At 38.4% G+C, this 20,099-nt stretch overlaps 1 protein-coding gene across 3 annotated transcripts in view; it reads right to left on the bottom strand.

Moving 5' to 3' along the window:
• The window catches only part of LOC133557236 (serine/arginine repetitive matrix protein 2-like), a 94,241-nt gene that overhangs the window by 7,093 nt on the left and 67,049 nt on the right, over positions 1-20,099 (bottom strand). For all 3 annotated transcript variants that reach the window (XM_061907550.1, XM_061907551.1, XM_061907549.1), the window contains 2 exons: positions 15,185-15,303; positions 9,343-9,508 (listed from right to left, as the gene is read on the bottom strand). In XM_061907550.1, the coding sequence (XP_061763534.1) occupies positions 9,343-9,508; positions 15,185-15,303 (285 nt within the window). The remainder of the gene's footprint in view (positions 1-9,342; positions 9,509-15,184; positions 15,304-20,099) is intronic.

Raw genomic sequence — 20,099 nt, 5'->3', positions numbered from 1 at the left:
CTAAAATGTTATCGAAATTTTCCAATTTTTACATTTACAAAATGTGAGCAAATTTTGCTGGGTCAAAAGTATACATACAGAAATATTAATATTTGCTTACATGTCCTTTGGCAAGTTTCACTGCAATAAGTCGCTTTTGGTAGCCATCCACAAGCTTCTGGTTGAAGTTTTGGACCACTCCTCTTGACAAAATTGGTACAGTTCAGCTAAATGTGTTGGTTTTCTGACATGGACTTGTTTCTTCAGCATTGTCCACTCATTTAAAGCCAGGATTTTTCTTTAATCTGATCACAGAAATTTCCTCCTGAAGGTCTTATCTTTGTCCATGTGATGTCAGATGAAACAAAAATGTCCCTGTTTGTCCACAACACCCAGCAATATGTTTGGAGGAGAAAAGGTGAGGCCTTTAATCCCAGGAACACCATGCATACCGCCAAGCATGGTGGTGGTATTGCTGCCAATAGAACTGGTGCTCTACAGAGAGTAAACGGGACAATGAGAAAGGAGGACTACCTCCAAATTCTTCAGGAAAACCTAAAATCATCAACCCGGAGGTTGGGTCTTGGGCACAGTTGGGTGTTCCAACAGGACAATGATTGTATGGAATATGTACTGTACTGTGCAATCTACTAATAAAAGTTTCAATCAATCAACCAAAACCCCAAACACACATCAAAAGTGGTAAAGGAATGGCTAAACCAAGCTACAGTTAAAGTTTTGGGGGTGTGGGGGGGTTAAAGAAACTGATTTTGTTGAAAAGCTGGACCTCTGCAGAGATTCTTCCTCAAAAGCAAATAAAACATCCTACTCAGACTCTCTAAATGCACCCCCAAAAAATAGAAAATGTCAACATATAAACAGGGTTGGCGCTAGGAATTTTCAAAATGGGGTCCCAGGGACCCCATCAAGTCATAAAAATGGGGTCCAACAGTTCACTTTTTCGTGAGCATTTTGAAAACATTATCTGTGTCCATGTGATGTCAGATTAAACAAAAACTGAGCCGTTTGTCCACAACACCCAGCAATATGTTTGGAGGAGAAAAGGTCAGGCCTTTAATCCCAGGAACACCATGCATACCGCCAAGCATGGTGGTGGTAGTATTATGCTCTGGGCCCGTTTTGCTGCCAATGGGGCTTGTGTTTTAAACGGGACAATGAAAAAGGAGTATTACCTCCAAATTCTTCAGGAGAACCTAAAATCATCAACCCGGAGGTTGGGTCTTGGGCACAGTTGGTTAAAGAAACTGATTTTGTTGAAAAGCTGGACCTCTGCAGAGATTCCTCCTCAAAAGCAAATAAAACATCTTACTCAGACTCTCTAAATGCACCCCAAAAAAAAAAAAAATGTCAACATATAAACAGTGTTGGCGCTAGGAATTTTCAAAATGGGTTTCCCAGGGACTCCATCAACTCATAAAAATGGGGTCCAACAGTTAACCTTTTTGTGAGCATTTTGAAAACATTATCTGTGTCCATGTGATGTCAGATGAAACAAAAATTGAGCCGTTTGTCCACAACACCCAGCAATATGTTTGGAGGAGAAAAGGTCAGGCCTTTAATCCCAAGAACACCATGCATACCGCCAAGCATGGTGGTGGTAGTATTATGTTCTGGGCCCGTTTTGCTGCCAATGGGAGCGGTGTTTTAAACGGGACAATGAAAAAGGAGGATTACCTCCAAATTCTTCAGGAAAACCTAAAATCATCAACCTGGAGGTTGAGTCTTGGGCACAGTTGGTTAAAGAAACTGATTTTGTTGAAAAGCTGGACCTCTGCAGAGATTCCTCCTCAAAAGCAAATAAAACATCTTACTCAGACTCTCTAAATGCACCCAGAAAAAAAAAAAGTCAACATATAAACAGTGTTGGCGCTAGGAATTTTCAAAATGGGGTCCCAGGGACCCCATCAAGTCATAAAAATGGGGTCCAACAGTCCACTTTTTTGTGAGCATTTTGAAAACATTATCTGTGTCCATGTGATGTCAGATGAAACAAAAATTGAGCCGTTTGTCCACAACACCCAGCAATATGTTCGGAGGAGAAAAGGTCAGGCCTTTAATCCCAGGAACACCATGCATACCGTCAAGCATGGTGGTGGTAGTATTATGCTCTGGGCCCGTTTTGCTGCCAATGGGGCTTGTGTTTTAAACGGGACAATGAAAAAGGAGGATTACCTCCAAATTCTTCAGGAGAACCTAAAATCATCAACCCGGAGGTTGGGTCTTGGGCACAGTTGGTTAAAGAAACTGATTTTGTTGAAAAGCTGGACCTCTGCAGCGATTCCTCCTCCAAAGCAAATAAAACATCTTACTCAGACTCTCTAAATGCACCCCAAAAAAAAAAAAAATGTCAACATATAAACAGTGTTGGCGCTAGGAATTTTCAAAATGGGGTCCCAGGGACCCCATCAAGTCATAAAAATGGGGTCCAACAGTTCACTTTTTTGTGAGCATTTTGAAAACATTATCTGTGTCCATGTGATGTCAGATGAAACAAAAACTGAGCCGTTTGTCCACAACACCCAGCAATATGTTTAGAGGAGAAAAGGTCAGGCCTTTAATCCCAGGAACACCATGCATACCGCCAAGCATGGTGGTGGTAGTATTATGTTCTGAGCCCGTTTTGCTGCCAATGGGGCTTGTGTTTTAAATGGGACAATGAAAAAGGAGGATTACCTCCAAATTCTTCAGGAAAACCTAAAATCATCAACCCGGAGGTTGGGTCTTGGGCACAGTTGGTTAAAGAAACTGATTTTGTTGAAAAGCTGGACCTCTGCAGAGATTCTTCCTCAAAAGCAAATAAAACATCCTACTCAGACTCTCTAAATGCACCCCCAAAAAATAGAAAATGTCAACATATAAACAGTGTTGGCGCTAGGAATTTTCAAAATGGGGTCCCAGGGACCCCATCAAGTCATAAAAATGGGGTCCAACAGTCCACTTTTTTGTGAGCATTTTGAAAACAATATCTGTGTCCATGTGATGTCAGATGAAACAAAAACTGAGCCGTTTGTCCACAACACCCAGCAATATGTTTGGAGGAGAAAAGGTCAGGCCTTTAATCCCAGGAACACCATGCATACCGCCAAGCATGGTGGTGGTAGTATTATGTTCTGGGCCCGTTTTGCTGCCAATGGGAGCGGTGTTTTAAACGGGACAATGAAAAAGGAGGATTACCTCCAAATTCTTCAGGAAAACCTAAAATCATCAACCTGGAGGTTGAGTCTTGGGCACAGTTGGTTAAAGAAACTGATTTTGTTGAAAAGCTGGACCTCTGCAGAGATTCCTCCTCAAAAGCAAATAAAACATCTTACTCAGACTCTCTAAATGCACCCAGAAAAAAAAAAAGTCAACATATAAACAGTGTTGGCGCTAGGAATTTTCAAAATGGGGTCCCAGGGACCCCATCAAGTCATAAAAATGGGGTCCAACAGTCCACTTTTTTGTGAGCATTTTGAAAACATTATCTGTGTCCATGTGATGTCAGATGAAACAAAAATTGAGCCGTTTGTCCACAACACCCAGCAATATGTTCGGAGGAGAAAAGGTCAGGCCTTTAATTCCAGGAACACCATGCATACCGTCAAGCATGGTGGTGGTAGTATTATGCTCTGGGCCCGTTTTGCTGCCAATGGGGCTTGTGTTTTAAACGGGACAATGAAAAAGGAGGATTACCTCCAAATTCTTCAGGAGAACCTAAAATCATCAACCCGGAGGTTGGGTCTTGGGCACAGTTGGTTAAAGAAACTGATTTTGTTGAAAAGCTGGACCTCTGCAGCGATTCCTCCTCCAAAGCAAATAAAACATCTTACTCAGACTCTCTAAATGCACCCCAAAAAAAAAAAAATGTCAACATATAAACAGTGTTGGCGCTAGGAATTTTCAAAATGGGGTCCCAGGGACCCCATCAAGTCATAAAAATGGGGTCCAACAGTTCACTTTTTTGTGAGCATTTTGAAAACATTATCTGTGTCCATGTGATGTCAGATGAAACAAAAACTGAGCCGTTTGTCCACAACACCCAGCAATATGTTTAGAGGAGAAAAGGTCAGGCCTTTAATCCCAGGAACACCATGCATACCGCCAAGCATGGTGGTGGTAGTATTATGTTCTGAGCCCGTTTTGCTGCCAATGGGGCTTGTGTTTTAAATGGGACAATGAAAAAGGAGGATTACCTCCAAATTCTTCAGGAAAACCTAAAATCATCAACCCGGAGGTTGGGTCTTGGGCACAGTTGGTTAAAGAAACTGATTTTGTTGAAAAGCTGGACCTCTGCAGAGATTCTTCCTCAAAAGCAAATAAAACATCCTACTCAGACTCTCTAAATGCACCCCCAAAAAATAGAAAATGTCAACATATAAACAGTGTTGGCGCTAGGAATTTTCAAAATGGGGTCCCAGGGACCCCATCAAGTCATAAAAATGGGGTCCAACAGTCCACTTTTTTGTGAGCATTTTGAAAACAATATCTGTGTCCATGTGATGTCAGATGAAACAAAAACTGAGCCGTTTGTCCACAACACCCAGCAATATGTTTGGAGGAGAAAAGGTCGGGCCTTTAATCCCAAGAACACCATGCATACCGCCAAGCATGGTGGTGGTAGTATTATGTTCTGGGCCCGTTTTGCTGCCAATGGGGCTTGTGTTTTAAACGGGACAACGAAAAAGGAGGATTACCTCCAAATTCTTCAGGAGAACCTAAAATCATCAACCCGGAGGTTGGGTCTTGGGCACAGTTGGGTGTTCCAACAGGACAATAATTGTACGGAATATGTACTGTACTGTGCAATCTACTAATAAAAGTTTCAATCAATCAACCAAAACCCCAAACACACATCAAAAGTGGTAAAGGAATGGCTAAACCAAGCTACAGTTAAAGTTTTGGGGGTGTGGGGGGGTTAAAGAAACTGATTTTGTTGAAAAGCTGGACCTCTGCAGAGATTTTTCTTTAAAAGCAAATAAAACATCTTACTCAGACTCTCTAAATGCACCCAAAAAAAAAAAAAAGTCAACATATAAACAGTGTTGGCGCTAAGAATTTTCAAAATGGGGTCCCAGGGACTCCATCAACTCATAAAAATGGGGTCCAACAGTTCACTTTTTTGTGAGCATTTTGGAAACATTATCTGTGTCCATGTGATGTCAGATGAAACAAAAATTGAGCCGTTTGTCCACAACACCCAGCAATATGTTTGGATGAGAAAAGGTCAGGCCTTTAATCCCAGGAACACCATGCATACCGCCAAGTACGGTGGTGGTAGTATTATGTTCTGGGCCCCGTTTTGCTGCCAATGGGGCTTGTGTTTTAAACGGGACAATGAAAAAGGAGGATTACCTCCAAATTCTTCAGGAAAACCTAAAATCATCAACCCGGAGGTTGAGTCTTGGGCACAGTTGGTTAAAGAAACTGATTTTGTTGAAAAGCTGGACCTCTGCAGAGATTCCTCCTCAAAAGCAAATAAAACATCTTACTCAGACTCTCTAAATGCACCCAAAAAAAAAAAAAAAAGTCAACATATAAACAGTGTTGGCGCTAGGAATTTTCAAAATGGGGTCCCAGGGACCCCATCAAGTCATAAAAATGGGGTCCAACAGTTCACTTTTTTGTGAGCATTTTGAAAACATTATCTGTGTCCATGTGATGTCAGATGAAACAAAAATTGAGCCGTTTGTCCACAACACCCAGCAATATGTTTGGAGGAGAAAAGGTCAGGCCTTTAATCCCAGGAACACCATGCATACCGCCAAGTACGGTGGTGGTAGTACTATGTTCTGGGCCCGTTTTGCTGCCAATGGGGCTTGTGTTTTAAACGGGACAATGAAAAAGGAGGATTACCTCCAAATTCTTCAGGAGAACCTAAAATCATCAACCTGGAGGTTGAGTCTTGGGCACAGTTGGTTAAAGAAACTGATTTTGTTGAAAAGCTGGACCTCTGCAGAGATTCCTCCTCAAAAGCAAATAAAACATCTTACTCAGACTCTCTAAATGCACCCCAAAAAAAAAAAAATGTCAACATATAAACAGTGTTGGCGCTAGGAATTTTCAAAATGGGGTCCCAGGGACCCCATTAAGTCATAAAAATGGGGTCCAACAGTAAACTTTTGACCACGACTGTATATTTTTCATAAAGAAAAACGTTTTCCTGCACTGCTGTTGTTGGTGTAGCTTTCAACAACGGCCACATGAGGGCAGCAAAACCCCGTAAAAAGTGCCCTAAAGCTCAATGCTGAAATAACAACAGTACTGTTTATGTTTGGGGGAGGCATAGCTCGGTTGGTAGAGTGGCCGTGCCAGCAACTTGCGGGTCGCAGGTTCGATTTCCGCTTCCACCATCCTAGTCACTGCCATTGTGTCCTTGGGCAAGGCACTTTACCCACCTGCTCCCAGTGCCACCCACACTGGTTTAAGTGTAACTTAGATATTGGGGTTCATTATGTAAAGCACTTTGAGTCACTAGAGAAAAGCGCTATATTAATATAATTCACATGTTATGCATATATGTATATTTTTTTTCACACTTCAAGCCTAAAAAATAGTGAACCCCTCTATAAAAATAAAAATAAACTTCCCTAAATACATTTTGGATGTTGGCTGGTTAATTTAGTCGCTTGTGTACAATTTATAATGGCTCCTAGTAATATATGGTAGTTTTTTAAGGTGAGCATTTAAGTCTCAGCTTAAAACTCATCTGTATACTCTAGCCTTTAAATAGACCTCCTTTTTAGACCAGTTGATCTGCCGCTTCTTTTCTTTCTCCTATGTCCCCCCCTCCCTTGTGGAGGGGGTCCGGTCCGATAACCATGGATGAAGTACTGGCTGTCCAGAGTCGAGACCCAGGATGGACCGCTCGCCTGTATCGGTTGGGGACATCTCTACGCTGCTGATCCGCCTCCGCTTGAGATGGTTTCCTGTGGACGGGACTCTCGCTGCTGTGTTGGAGCCACTATGGATTGAACTTCCACAGTATCATGTTAGACCCGCTCGACATCCATTGCTTTCGGTCCCCTAGAGGGGGGCGGGGGGGAGGGGTTGCCCACATCTGAGGTCCTCTCCAAGGTTTCTCATAGTCAGCATTGTCACTGGCGTCCCACTGGATGTAAATTCTCCCTGCCCACTGGGTGTGAGTTTTCCTTGCCCTTTTGTGGGTTCTTCCGCGGATGTTGTAGTCGTAATGATTTGTGCAGCCCTTTGAGACATTTGTGATTTGGGGCTATATAAATAAACATTGATTGATTGATTGATTGATTATAATACAAACCACGTTTCCATACGAGTTGGGAAATTGTGTTAGATGTAAATATAAACAGAATACAATGATTGGCAAATCATTTTCAACCCATATTCAGTTGAATATGCTACAAAGACAACATTTTTGATGTTCAAACTGATAAATATATATATTTTTTTGCAAATAATCATTCACTTTAGAATTTAATGCCAGCAACACGTGACAAAGAAGTTGGGAAAGGTGGCAATAAATACTGATAAACTTGAGGAATGCTCATCAAACACTTATTTGGAACATCCCACAGGTGTGCAGGCTAATTGGGAACAGGTGGGTGCCATGATTGGGTATAAAAACAGCTTCCCCAAAAAAATGCTCAGTCTTTCACATGAAAGGATGGGGCGAGGTACACCCCTTTGTCCACAACTGCGTGAGCAAATAGTCAAACAGTTTAAGAACAACGTTTCTCAAAGTGCAATTGCAAGAAATTTAGGGATTTCAACATCTACGGTCCATAATATCATCAAAAGGTTCAGAGAATCTGGAGAAATCACTCCACGTAAGCGGCATGGCCGGAAACCAACATTGAATGGCGGTGACCTTCGATCCCTCTGACGGCACTGTATCAAAAACCGACATCAATCTCTAAAGGATATCACCACATGGGCTCAGGAACACTGCAGAAAACCACTGTCATTGAATACAGTTGGTCGCTACATCTGTAAGTGCAAGTTAAAGCTCTACCATGCAAAGCGAAAGCCATTTATCAACAACATCCAGAAACGCCGCCGGCTTCTCTGGGCCTGAGATCAACCAAGACGGACTGATGCAAAGTGGAAAAGTGTTCTGTGGTCTGACGAGTCCACATTACAAATTGTTTTTGAAAATATTCAACATTGTGTCATCCGGACCAAAGGGGAAGCGAAACATCCAGACTGTTATCGACGCAAAGTTCAAAAGCCAGCATCTGTGATGGTATGGGGGTGCATTAGTGCCCAAGGCATGGGTAACTTACACATCTGTGAAGGCACCATTAATGCTGAAAGGTACATACAGGTTTTGGAACAACATATGCTGCCATCTAAGCGCCGTATTTTTCATGGACGCCCCTGCTTATTTCAGCAAGACAATGCCAAGCCACATTCAGCATGTGTTACAACAGCGTGGCTTCGTAAAAAAAACAGTGCGGGTACTTTCCTGGCCCGCCTGCAGTCCAGACCTGTCTCCCATGGAAAATGTGTGGCGCATTATGAAGCGTAAAATACGACAGCGGAGACCCCGGACTGTTGAAGTGAAGTGAATTATATTTATATAGCGCTTTTCTCTAGTGACTCAAAGCGCTTTACATAGTGAAACCCAATATCCAAGTTACATTTAAACCAGTGTGGGTGGCACTGGGAGCATGCGGGTAAAGTGTCTTGCCCAAGGACACAACGGCAGTGACTAGGATGGCGGAAGCGGGAATCGAACCTGCAACCCTCAAGTTGCTGGCACGGCCACTCTACCAACCGAGCTATACCGCCCCTGTTGAACGACTGAAGCTCTACATAAAACAAGAATGGGAAAGAAATCCACTTTCAAAGCTTCAACAATTAGTTTCCTCAGTTCCCAAACGTTTATTGAGTGTTGTTAAAAGAAAAGGTGATGTAACACAGTGGTGAACATGCCCTTTCCCAACTACTTTGGCATGTGCTGCAGCCATGAAATTCTAAGGTAATTATTACTTGCAAAAAAAAAAATGTTTATCAGTTTGAACATCAAATATGTTGTCTTTGTAGTGCATTCAACTGAATATGGGTTGAAAATGATTTGTAAATCATTGTATTCCGTTTATATTTACATCAAACGCAATTTCCCAACTCATATGGAAACGGGGTTTGTAGGTACAAACAGCATCAAGGGTTGGAATTGGGGGTTAAATCACAAAAAAAAAAGATTCCCGGGCGCGACCACCTCTGCCGCTCACTGCTCCCCTCACCTCCCAAGGGGTGATCAAGGCTGATGGGTCAAATGCAGAGAATAATTTCGCCTCGCTTAGTGTGTGTGTGTGTGTGTGTGTGTGTGTGTGTGTGTGTGTGTGACAATCATGGGTACTTTAATGTTAATATAAGAGGTGGTACCATTGGTGGACCAGGCCTTCTGGGCTCCTCTCTGCCTGCGAGGAGCATGCGTTTGTGGGCCCGCGGTCCTGGATCGCTGCCTCCTCTCCTGGGCTTTACGTCCCAGCTGCTGCACTCGTTCCTGGGAGCGAGTGATGAAGTGTGGCCTGGACCTCCTCAGTGCTTCCTGCAGACAGCAAAACTATTAATATTCCTCACATGCATGGCTCTTGCAACCATCGTTACTTGGCTTTTTTTTAAAACCACCTCACGTAATCAAACACGAGGCAGAATTAAAAGCATGCGCCACGGAGTCGAAATCCAAACAACAATGTCTTTTTTCAACATTTTGTTCCGTGACAAATCCTGGTGAGGCTTTTAAAATGGATTGGGGGGTAAAAACATTAACAAGTACACATTTTTTTTTCATGTGTGTGTTCTTTGTATTTCTACCCTTCTTGAGGCATAAACCAGGAAAAGTAGCTTCCATATGAGGAGGTGTGAACAGAGTTAGGACATAATTCATGGTCCCAGTTCAGAAAACCATTGCATCTAATAAAATAATGTCTCATTTTCAACCCTGGTGGTGAAATCTGTCAAAATGAGGGTGATCCCAAAAAGGAGGGAGTTTTCAAATTGACTGTGTGTCGGTTTTAGAAGTGCTCCCCCTCTGGTCAACATATGAAATAACAAGTGTGTGTAAAAAATTGAAGTACTCCCCCTCTGGCCAACATATGTAATAACAAGTGTGTGTAAGAAATTTAAATGAGTCCCCTTTGGCCAAAATTAATAAAAAAATAAATAAAATGAATATATATATAGAGGCATACTTAAAAATGATCCCCCTTTGGTCAACATATGAAATAACAAGTGTGGGTAAAAATTTTAAGTGGTCCCCTTTGGCCAAAATCAATAAAAATACATATGTATTTAGAGACATACTTAAAAGTGCTCCACCTCTGGACAACATATGAAATAACAAGTATGGGTAAAAATTTGAAGAGCTCCCCCTCTGGCCAACATATGTAATAACAAGTGTGTGTAAGAAATTTAAATGAGTCCCCTTTGGAAAAAATTTATAAAAAATAAATAAAATGAATATATATATAGAGGCATACTTAAAAATGATCCCCCTTTTGTCAACATATGAAATAACAAGTGTGGGTAAAAATTTTAAGTGCTCCCCTTTGGCCAAAATCAATACAAATAAATATATATTTAGAGACATACTTAAAAGTGCTCCACCTCTGGACAACATATGAAATAACAAGTGTGCGTAAAAATTTTAAGTGCTCCCCCTCTGGCCAACATATGTAATAACAAGTGTGTTTAAGAAATTTAAATGTGTCCCCTTTGGCCAAAATTAATGAAAATAAATAAAATTAATATATATATAGAGGCATACTTAAAAATGACCCCCCTCTAGTCAACATATGAAATAACAAGTGTGGGTCAAAATTTTAAGTGCTCCCTTTGGCCAAAATCAATACAAATAAATATGTATTTAGAGATATACTTAAAAGTGCTCCACCTCTGGTCAACATATGTAATAACAAGTGTGTGTAAGAAATTTAAATGAGTCCCCTTTGGCCAAAATTAATAAAAATAAATATATATAGAGAGGCATACTTAAAAACGACCCCCCTCCGGTCAACATATGAAATAACAAGTGAGGATCAAAATTTTAAGTGCTCCCTTTGGCCAAAATCAATACAAATAAATATGTATTTAGAGACATACTTAAAAGTGCTCCCCCTCTGGTCAACATATGAAATAAAAAGTGTGGGTAAAAATTTTAAGTACTCCCCCTCTGGCCAACATATATAATAACAAGTGTGTGTAAGAAATTTAAATGCGTCCCCTTTGGCCAAAATTAATGAAAATAAATAAAATATATATATATATATATAGAGACATACTTAAAAATGATCCCCCTCTGGTCAACATATGAAATAACAAGTGTGGGTCAAAATTTTAAGTGCTCCCTTTGGCCAAAATCAATACAAATAAATATGTATTTAGAGACATACTTAAAAGTGCTCCACCTCTGGCCAACATATGAAATAACAAGTGTGGGTAAAAATTTGAAGAGCTCCCCCTCTGGCCAACATATGTAATAACAAGTGTGTGTAAGAAATTTAAATGAGTGCCCTTTGGAAAAAAATTATAAAAATAAATAAAATGAATATATATATAGAGGCATACTTAAAAATGATCCCCCTTTGGTCAACATATGAAATAACAAGTGTGGGTAAACATTTTAAGTGCTCCCCCTCTGGCCAACATATGTAATAACAAGTGTGTGTAAGAAATTTAAATGAGTCCCCTTTGGACAAAATTAATAAAAATATATAAAATGAATATATATATAGAGGCATACTTAAAGATGATCCCCCTCTGGTCAACATATGAAATAACAAGTGTGGGTCAAAATTTTAAGTGCTCCCTTTGGCCAAAATCAATACAAATAAATATGTATTTAGAGACATACTTAAAAGTGCTCCCCCTCTGGTCAACATATGAAATAACAAGTGTGTGTAAAAATTTGAAGTGCTCCCCCTCTGGCCAACATATGTAATAACAAGTGTGTGTAAGAAATTGAAATGTGTCCCCTTTGGCCAAAATTAATAAAAAGAAATAAAATAAATATATAAATATATAGAGACATACTTAAAAATGATCCCCCTTTGGTCAACATATGAAATAACAAGTGTGGGTAAAAATGTTAAGTGCTCCCCTTCAGCCAAAATCAATACAAATAAATATGTATTTAGAGACATACTTAAAAGTGCTCCACCTCTGGACAACATATGAAATAACCAGTGTGTGTAAAAATTTGAAGTGCTCCCCCTCTGGCCAACTTATGTAATAACAAGTGTGTGTAAGAAATTTAAATGAGTCCCCTTTGGCCAAAATTAATAAAAATAAATAAAATAAATATATAAATATAGAGGCATACTTAAAAATTATCCCCGTTTTGTCAACATATGAAATAACAAGTGTGGGGCAAAATTTTAAGTGCTCCCTTTGGCCAAAATCAATACAAATAAATATGTATTTAGAGACATACTTAAAAGTGCTCCCCCTCTGGTCAACATATGAAATAACAAGTGTGTGTAAAAATTTGAAGTGCTCCCCCTCTGGCCAACATCTGTAATAACAAGTGTGTGTAAGAAATTTAAATGTGTCCCCTTTGGCCAAGATTAATAAAAATAAATAAAATAAACATATATATAGAGGCATACTTAAAAATGATCCCCCCTCCGGTCAACATATGAAATAACAAGTGTGGGTAAAAATTTTAAGTGCTCCCCTTCAGCCAAAATCAGTACAAATAAATATGTATTTAGAGACATACTTAAAAGTGCTCCACCTCTGGTCAACATATGAAATAACAAGTGTGTGTAAAAAATTTTAAATGCTCCCCCTCTGGCAAACAAATGTAATAATGAGTGTGTGTAAGGAACTGAAATGTGCCCCCTTTGGCCAGAATTAATAATAAATAAATATTTATATAGAGACATACTATAATACCTTGAAGTAAATAATGAAGATTAAAAACCAATTGCAAACAAAAAAATATACTGAAAGCTGTCTTTTTCTTACAATGTGTCGACTTTTTCGTATAAAATTGGGAACAATTTCTCATTTTCTGTTTCTGTAAAGTTGCAATATTTTCTCGTAAAATTATTACTTTTTAAAGCAAAATGGTGACATTTGTCCTGTAAAATTCGGACTTGTTTCACAAAATATATCCAACTTTTTAGTTGTGCTTGTAAAATTGTGAAATTATTTTGAGTAAAATTAGGACTTTTGTCATAATTTTGCCAAGTAAAATTCCAAAAATGTTTGTAATATTGCCAGAATTGCAAAGTTTTCTTATAAAACCGTGACTTTTGTCAAGTAAAAATACGACGCTTTTCAGAAAATTGCCAAAATGTTAAGGCTTTCTTGTAAAATTGCGACTGTTATTGAGTAAAATTCCAACTTTTATCATAATATTGCACAATTGTTCGGGTTTTCTTGTAAAATTTTGACTTGCGTTGAGTAAAATGTTGACTTTCATTATAATACTGCGAAAATTCTACGTTTTTCCTGTGAAATTGTGACCCCTTTCTGGTGAAATTCCAACAAATTTTTTACAACAAGCTCTTCAATATCTGCATATTATGTATATATTATTAATGTTGTTATTATTAATGGGGAGAAAAGTGCATTGTAAACATTATATTTTATTACAGATTTTTTAAATATTTGATTTTGTTCATATTTCTCTACATTTTACAAGTATTTATTTTTTCCAATAAATCTTTGTGTTGTTACTAATAATTTAATTAATTTTCTTTGCCTCTGTATGTTTAATAATGTTATGTTTCTTTACGAGTATTTTTTTTCTGCAGATATTGAAGTTTCTGTACTATTATTTTTATTTTACACCCTCTTCTAGATATATCCATCTGCTATGTTATCTTTCTTTCTTTCATTTTTTATTGTTATTTATTTTTTCTGCAAGTAATTCATTTGTGTTATGTTTACTTCCAAAAAATGCCTCTTTACCATTTTTTTTAATTCCCGGAAATATTTATATTATTATGTAAATTTTTCTTTCCTGGTCGGTGTATAATCCTTAGTGTTTCTGTAAATATTTAGTTAATGTTTCCTCACTAGTAATTATTTTATTATAAATGATGTTATTCATGTACACATTTAGTATTTGTTATATTTCTTGGGTAGTATGTTTACTATAGTTCGTCAGTTTAAAAAAAAATATATATCTTACGTTTCTACACTAGTAATTTTATTATATATTTTTTTTCTATAATTAAAACATTTTTGGCATGTTACTTTACCTGAAAATATTTCATTCACGTCATGTTTTTACACAGGTACTTTATAGTTTTTTTCTGAATTTTTTTTGATAAAATTAGGTTTCTTTAATTTTTATATTTCATATATGTATACAATTAAATTATTAATTAATTAAGTTAATTTGATATTGTATGTGTAATATAATATATAATTTAATAATAATAAAATAATATATTTTTTACATGTTTTATTTTTAATTATTTTAATTGTATTAAAAAAAATTCTGTGTATTATCAAAGTTTTTTTTTAAATAATTTTTTTCTACTATAAAATATGTATTAATGTACATATTAAGTTTCTTTAAAAGTCATTCATCATAGTAATTTAGAAAATAAAATAAAATATTCAGTTAAGTTTATGGCTCTTTGAAAATTTGCCTGTCAATGAATTTTATTTTTTAATTTGAAGAAAAATGGATAAATGTTACCAAAATTCATCTTCGACACAAATTTTATTTGATTTTTTTTTATTTTTTTAATACAACTGACAGTAACTTTATTTTGGACATATGTGACAAATAAACGCTTGAGGAAAAAATAAATAATAAATTGTATATCGGTCATCATCATAATTTACATAAAGCTAGTAATTATGCTTTTGTTTTGACGAATGATATCAGTTGTATATAATTTACTTCCTATTTCACTTACATATCACTATTGGTACTTCAGCGTTACTTAGTTGGTATCATATTGGTAAGAAAAAAATTCAGTATCGTCCATCATTAGTTTCCTGCTTACAAAAGTTGATATTATTTCGAATTAATTTATTTTTAAAGGGTTAACAAGTAAAAAGTTGGAATGTGATTCAACGGATTTTTTAAGTTGCTAATCCAAAAGCACTCGTCAGAGGCTCCGCCCCCTTGACCATATAAGGTAGTCCGCAGTTAGTTAGCTAGTCAGTAGTCAGAGACAGTCTTGTCTAACCTGATAATAACGTTGTAAAAAATATTGATTACCAAACATCAGTCATATTCATCATGATTTATTATTACCTGTAGAGAAATAGTCTCAAGTGGTGTTGGGAGGTCAGGACTGGGCGGGACAGGAAGTGTGTCTCGCCCCACGTCATGGCCTCCGTCGACGGGATTCTTCTTTTCGTGTTCTCCTCCGTCTAAGGAAAATACCCGTTATTGTTTCTGGAGATGGGATTCATGGATTTTTAAAGGGAGCTGGGGGTGTGTCGTGTTTGGAGGAAGAAAAATACTGAGTTGCATCCCAAGAACACCATACCTACTGTGAAGCATGGGGGTGGAAACATCATGCTTTGGGGCTGTTTTTCTGCTAAGGGGACAGGACGATTGATTCATCCGTGTTAAGGAAAGAATGAATGAGGCCATGTATCGTGAGATTTTGAGCCAAAACCTCCTTCCATCAGTGAGAGCTTTGAATGGTTGACCAAATACTTATTTTCCACCATAATTTACAAATAAATTCTTTAAAATTCCTACAATGTGAATTCCTGGATTTTTTTTTCACATTCTGTCTCTCACAGTTGAAGTGTACCTATGATGAACATTACAGACCTCTGTCATCATTTTAAGTGGGAGAACTTGCACAATCGCTGGCTGACTAAATAGTTTTTTGCCCCACTGTATATATATATATATATGTATTAGGGCTGGGCAACGATTAAAAATTTTAATCGAAGTTAATCGCACTATTTCTCTGATTAATCGCAATTAACTGCATTGTATACGCAAAGCCCAATAATGAATTCAAAAGTAGTGTGTAGTGCACCTTTATTGGAATATTCTCCCACATGAACAAAAGCACCAAAACATTTGTTGTGCAAACACAATTTAAATCAGTCCTTGTTAAACAGTAGCAGTTAAATAGCATATTTTATGAAAATCAACTCCAAAAAATGTAAATACAAACATTTAAGCTTATTGCCACTGCCAGGGTATTTAAGTTATCCTGTTTGTTATGGAAAATAAATATAATCTACATGCAAATCTCTGAGCCACAATCATAACATCTGAACAGGCAATTTCTGAGGAAACATTTTTTTTATCAGGGATCTTATGTTTAAAAAACCTATATTATAGGTAGTGGGCTGTTTTAGGGAATTTTTGATCAAATTATCTGTAGTAGCAATATTAATAATGTTGTGTTTATTCTGCGTAGTGCACTTAAAATAATTATGACCATATCTAGGAATTGATATGATGGGAATTTTCCGATTGTTTGCTTGGTGCTTTGATAAACTGAACGCATATACATGGTACTATATTGTGATGTTATGAGCCAGGGAAAAAAAGAACTACCCTACCCAGCATGCAACAGGAGTGAGGAGCATGCGCGGTAGCCCGGTATAGGTTGTGTCGCCATGACGGCATCTTGTATGTTGTGATATGCACGCTCTGAAAGTAAACGTTAAGAACTCAGCCAACACTCCTGGTCTGCATTATTCATAAATAGACAGACAACACATATACTCCGCTGCTTCACAGGCCGCTGGATGTAGCCGGCAAAGTATTCCCATGCTAGCTAGCCGGTCTAGCAAGCACGCCTCATTCAGTCCAAAACGGCCCGATCTATCCACATCCAGAATTGTCTGGCGGTCGTAAGTGATCCCGGAGTGACCACGCTGTAAGCCAGCCATGACATTTGCAGAATTGTCCGCTATTTTTGCCAAATGTTCCATCTTTACCAAGAGCCCCTCCACGCCGGGCGACGCCATCTTGTTAAGAAAAGGCGTTAACAAAATAAAAGCATGTAAACAACATACGCAAATGTGCGATAAAATAATTGTCGGCGTTAATAGATTGATGAGTTAACTCATAATTAACGCATTAATTTGCCCACTCCTAACATATATATATATATAATATTATCGGGTGGAGTGCCATCTCCGGGTTGGGGAGGAGACCCTGCCCCAAGTGGAGGAGTTCAAGTACCTAGGAGTCTTGTTCACGAGTGAGGGAAGAGTGGATCGTGAGATCGACAGGCGGATCGGTGCGGCGTCTTCAGTAATGCGGACGTTGTACCGATCCGTTGTTGTGAAGAAGGAGCTGAGCCGGAAGGCAAAGCTCTCAATTTACCGGTCGATCTAAGTTCCCATCCTCACCTATGGTCATGAGCTTTGGGTCATGACCGAAAGGATAAGATCACGGGTACAAGCGGCCCAAATGAGTTTCCTCCGCCGGGGGGCGGGTCTCTCCCTTAGAGATAGGGTGAGAAGCTCTGCCATCCGGGAGGAACTCAAAGTAAAGCCGCTGCTCCTCCACATCGAGAGGAGCCAGATGAGGTGGTTCAGGCATCTGGTCAGGATGCCACCCGAACGCCTCCCTAGGGAGGTGTTTAGGGCACGTCCAACCGGTAGGAGGCCACGGGGAAGACCCAGGACACGTTGGGAAGACTATGTCTCCCGGCTGGCCTGGGAACACCTCGGGATCCCCCGGGAAGAGCTAGACGAAGTGGCTGGGGAGAGGGAAGTCTGGGTTTCCCTGCTTAGGCTGTTGCCCCCGCGACCCGACCTCGGATAAGCGGAAGATGATGGATGATGGATGGAATATTATCGGATGATAAATGCTTTAAAATGTAATATCGGAAATTATCGGTATCGCTTTCAAAAAGTGAAATTAATGACTTTTAAAACGCCGCTGTATGAAGCGGTACATGCCCGGTAAAACACGGTATAGTCTGGACTGAAGCTGTGTGCCTTCATTGTTTTTGTAGCTGTTGTTTTGAGGCATGTTTGAAAAAAAAATAAAAAAAATAATGCCCTTTGTGAAAATCAAAGTATAGTACTTCCCATAGTTGTAATGGATATCACGCTTATCTCAGGGAGAGCATGTCCCAAATTCCAAGCAGCTGTTTTGAGGCATATTTAAAAAAAATAATGCACTTTGTGACTACAATAATAAATATGGCAGTGCCACGTTGGCATTTTTTTTTCCATAACTTGAGTTGAAGTTGTTCCCTTATTTTGGAAAACCTTATTTTTGATTGATGGATTGAAACTTTTATTAGTAGATTGCACAGTACAGTACATATTCCGTACAATTGACCACTAAATGGCAACACCTGAATATGTTTTTCAACTTGTTTAAGTTCAATTCATAGTAAAGTTATATTGTTTAATGCAGGGGTCTTAAAGTCAATTCACTTGGGGGCCACTGGATGCAGAGTCTGGGTGAGGCTGGGCCACAAGAAAAGATTTCTTAAATTTTTTTTTACATACTCCTCAGCATGTCTAGTTGTATAATGACATTTCAAATTGTATCCCTTGTGCACCACAACTTTCTTTCTGCAAATAAGACAAAGAAATATTGCATCTTCCACTTTTCCTGGAATTGTCTTTGCTCATCACAAACCTTTCTCTTCACTGCAGGCTTTGAAAAAGTTTTGTTTGGGGTTGTGGAATATATTTGTATTTAGCCGACGCACGGAGAATAATGTTATTTCCGCAATGCGTGTCGCTCCGCTTTTCCTCCCTACAGCAACACGGCGGTCGACGGATAATAGCCGGGAAAGTACCTGGATAGGGAGCGCAAAAAAGTGACGGCTCCCGGAGTGTTATCCGGCGTGTGAGGCAATGCAAAATAAACAATAAAAAAAAAAAAAAAATAACGCTTTGAATTGGTCCAGGTTATCGGGGACTGTTATTACTGACGGACAGGTGTCGCAGTGTTACTGCAGCCTGGCCTGTAAGAAAATCCTCGTCTCAATTTGCCGCTTTTCCACTAATGCAGGGGTAGGCAACCCAGAACGTTGAAAGAGCCATTTTGAACCCAAATAACACAACGCTGTTAAGTGCCATTCATATAAATCTCGCGGGCCGCATTAAACTTTCATATCAAGGTGGGGGCCGCAAAATAACCGCGTGTCTGAGACCCCTGGTTTAATGCATCCAGCGGGGCATCACAACAGAATTAGGCATGATAATGTGTTAATTCCACGACTGTATATATCGGTATCGGTTGATATCGGAATCGGTAATTAAGAGTTGGACAATATCGGAATATCGGCAAAAAAGCCATTATCGGACATCTCTAATATATATATATACATATATATATATAGGGCTGCAACTCTTTGGGTGTCCCACGATTCGATTCAATATCGATTCATGGGGTCACGATTCGATAATATATTGATTTTTTTCGATTTGATTAGATTCTCGATTCAAAAACGATATTTTTCCGATTCAAAACGATTCTGTATTCAATTAATGACACCCACGATTCGATTCAATGTCGATTCATGGGGTCACGATTCAATAATATATAGATTTTTTTCGATTTGATTAGATTCTCGATTAAAAAACGATAGTTTTCCGATTCAAAACGATTCTGTATTCATTCAATACATAGATTTCAGCAGGATCTACTCCAGTCTGCTGACATGCTAGCAGAGTAGTAGATTAAAAAAAAAAGCTTTTATAATTGTAAAGGACAATGTTTTATCAACTGATTGCAATAATGTAAATTTGTTTTAACTATTAAACGAACCAAAATGATGACTTATTTTATCTTTGTGAAAACATTGGACACAGTGTGTTGTCAAGCTTATGAGATGCCATGCAAGTGTAAGCCACTGTGACAATATTGTTTTTATAAATGTCTAATGATAATGTCAATGAGGGATTTTTAATCACTGCTATGCTGAAATGATAACTAATATTGATACTGTTGTTGATAATATTCATTTTTGTTTCACTACTTTTGGTTTGTTCTGTGTGGTGTTTGTGTCTCCTCTCAATTGCTCTGTTTATTGCAGTTCTGAGTGTTGCTGGGTCGGGTTTGGTTTTGGAATCGGATTGCATTGTTATGGTATTGCTGTGTAGTGGTTTGTTGGATTGATAAAAAAAATATTAATAATAAAAATAAAAAAATTAAAATAGAAATAAAAAAAGATTTTTTTAAAAATGATAATCGATTCTGAATTGCACAACGTATTCGA

The sequence above is a fragment of the Nerophis ophidion genome, linkage group LG08, assembly GCF_033978795.1.
Source record: "Nerophis ophidion isolate RoL-2023_Sa linkage group LG08, RoL_Noph_v1.0, whole genome shotgun sequence".
Taxonomy (NCBI): Eukaryota; Metazoa; Chordata; class Actinopteri; order Syngnathiformes; family Syngnathidae; genus Nerophis; species Nerophis ophidion.
Note: the sequence above shows the minus strand (reverse complement) of the source record. Positions and strands in the feature narration are given on the sequence as shown.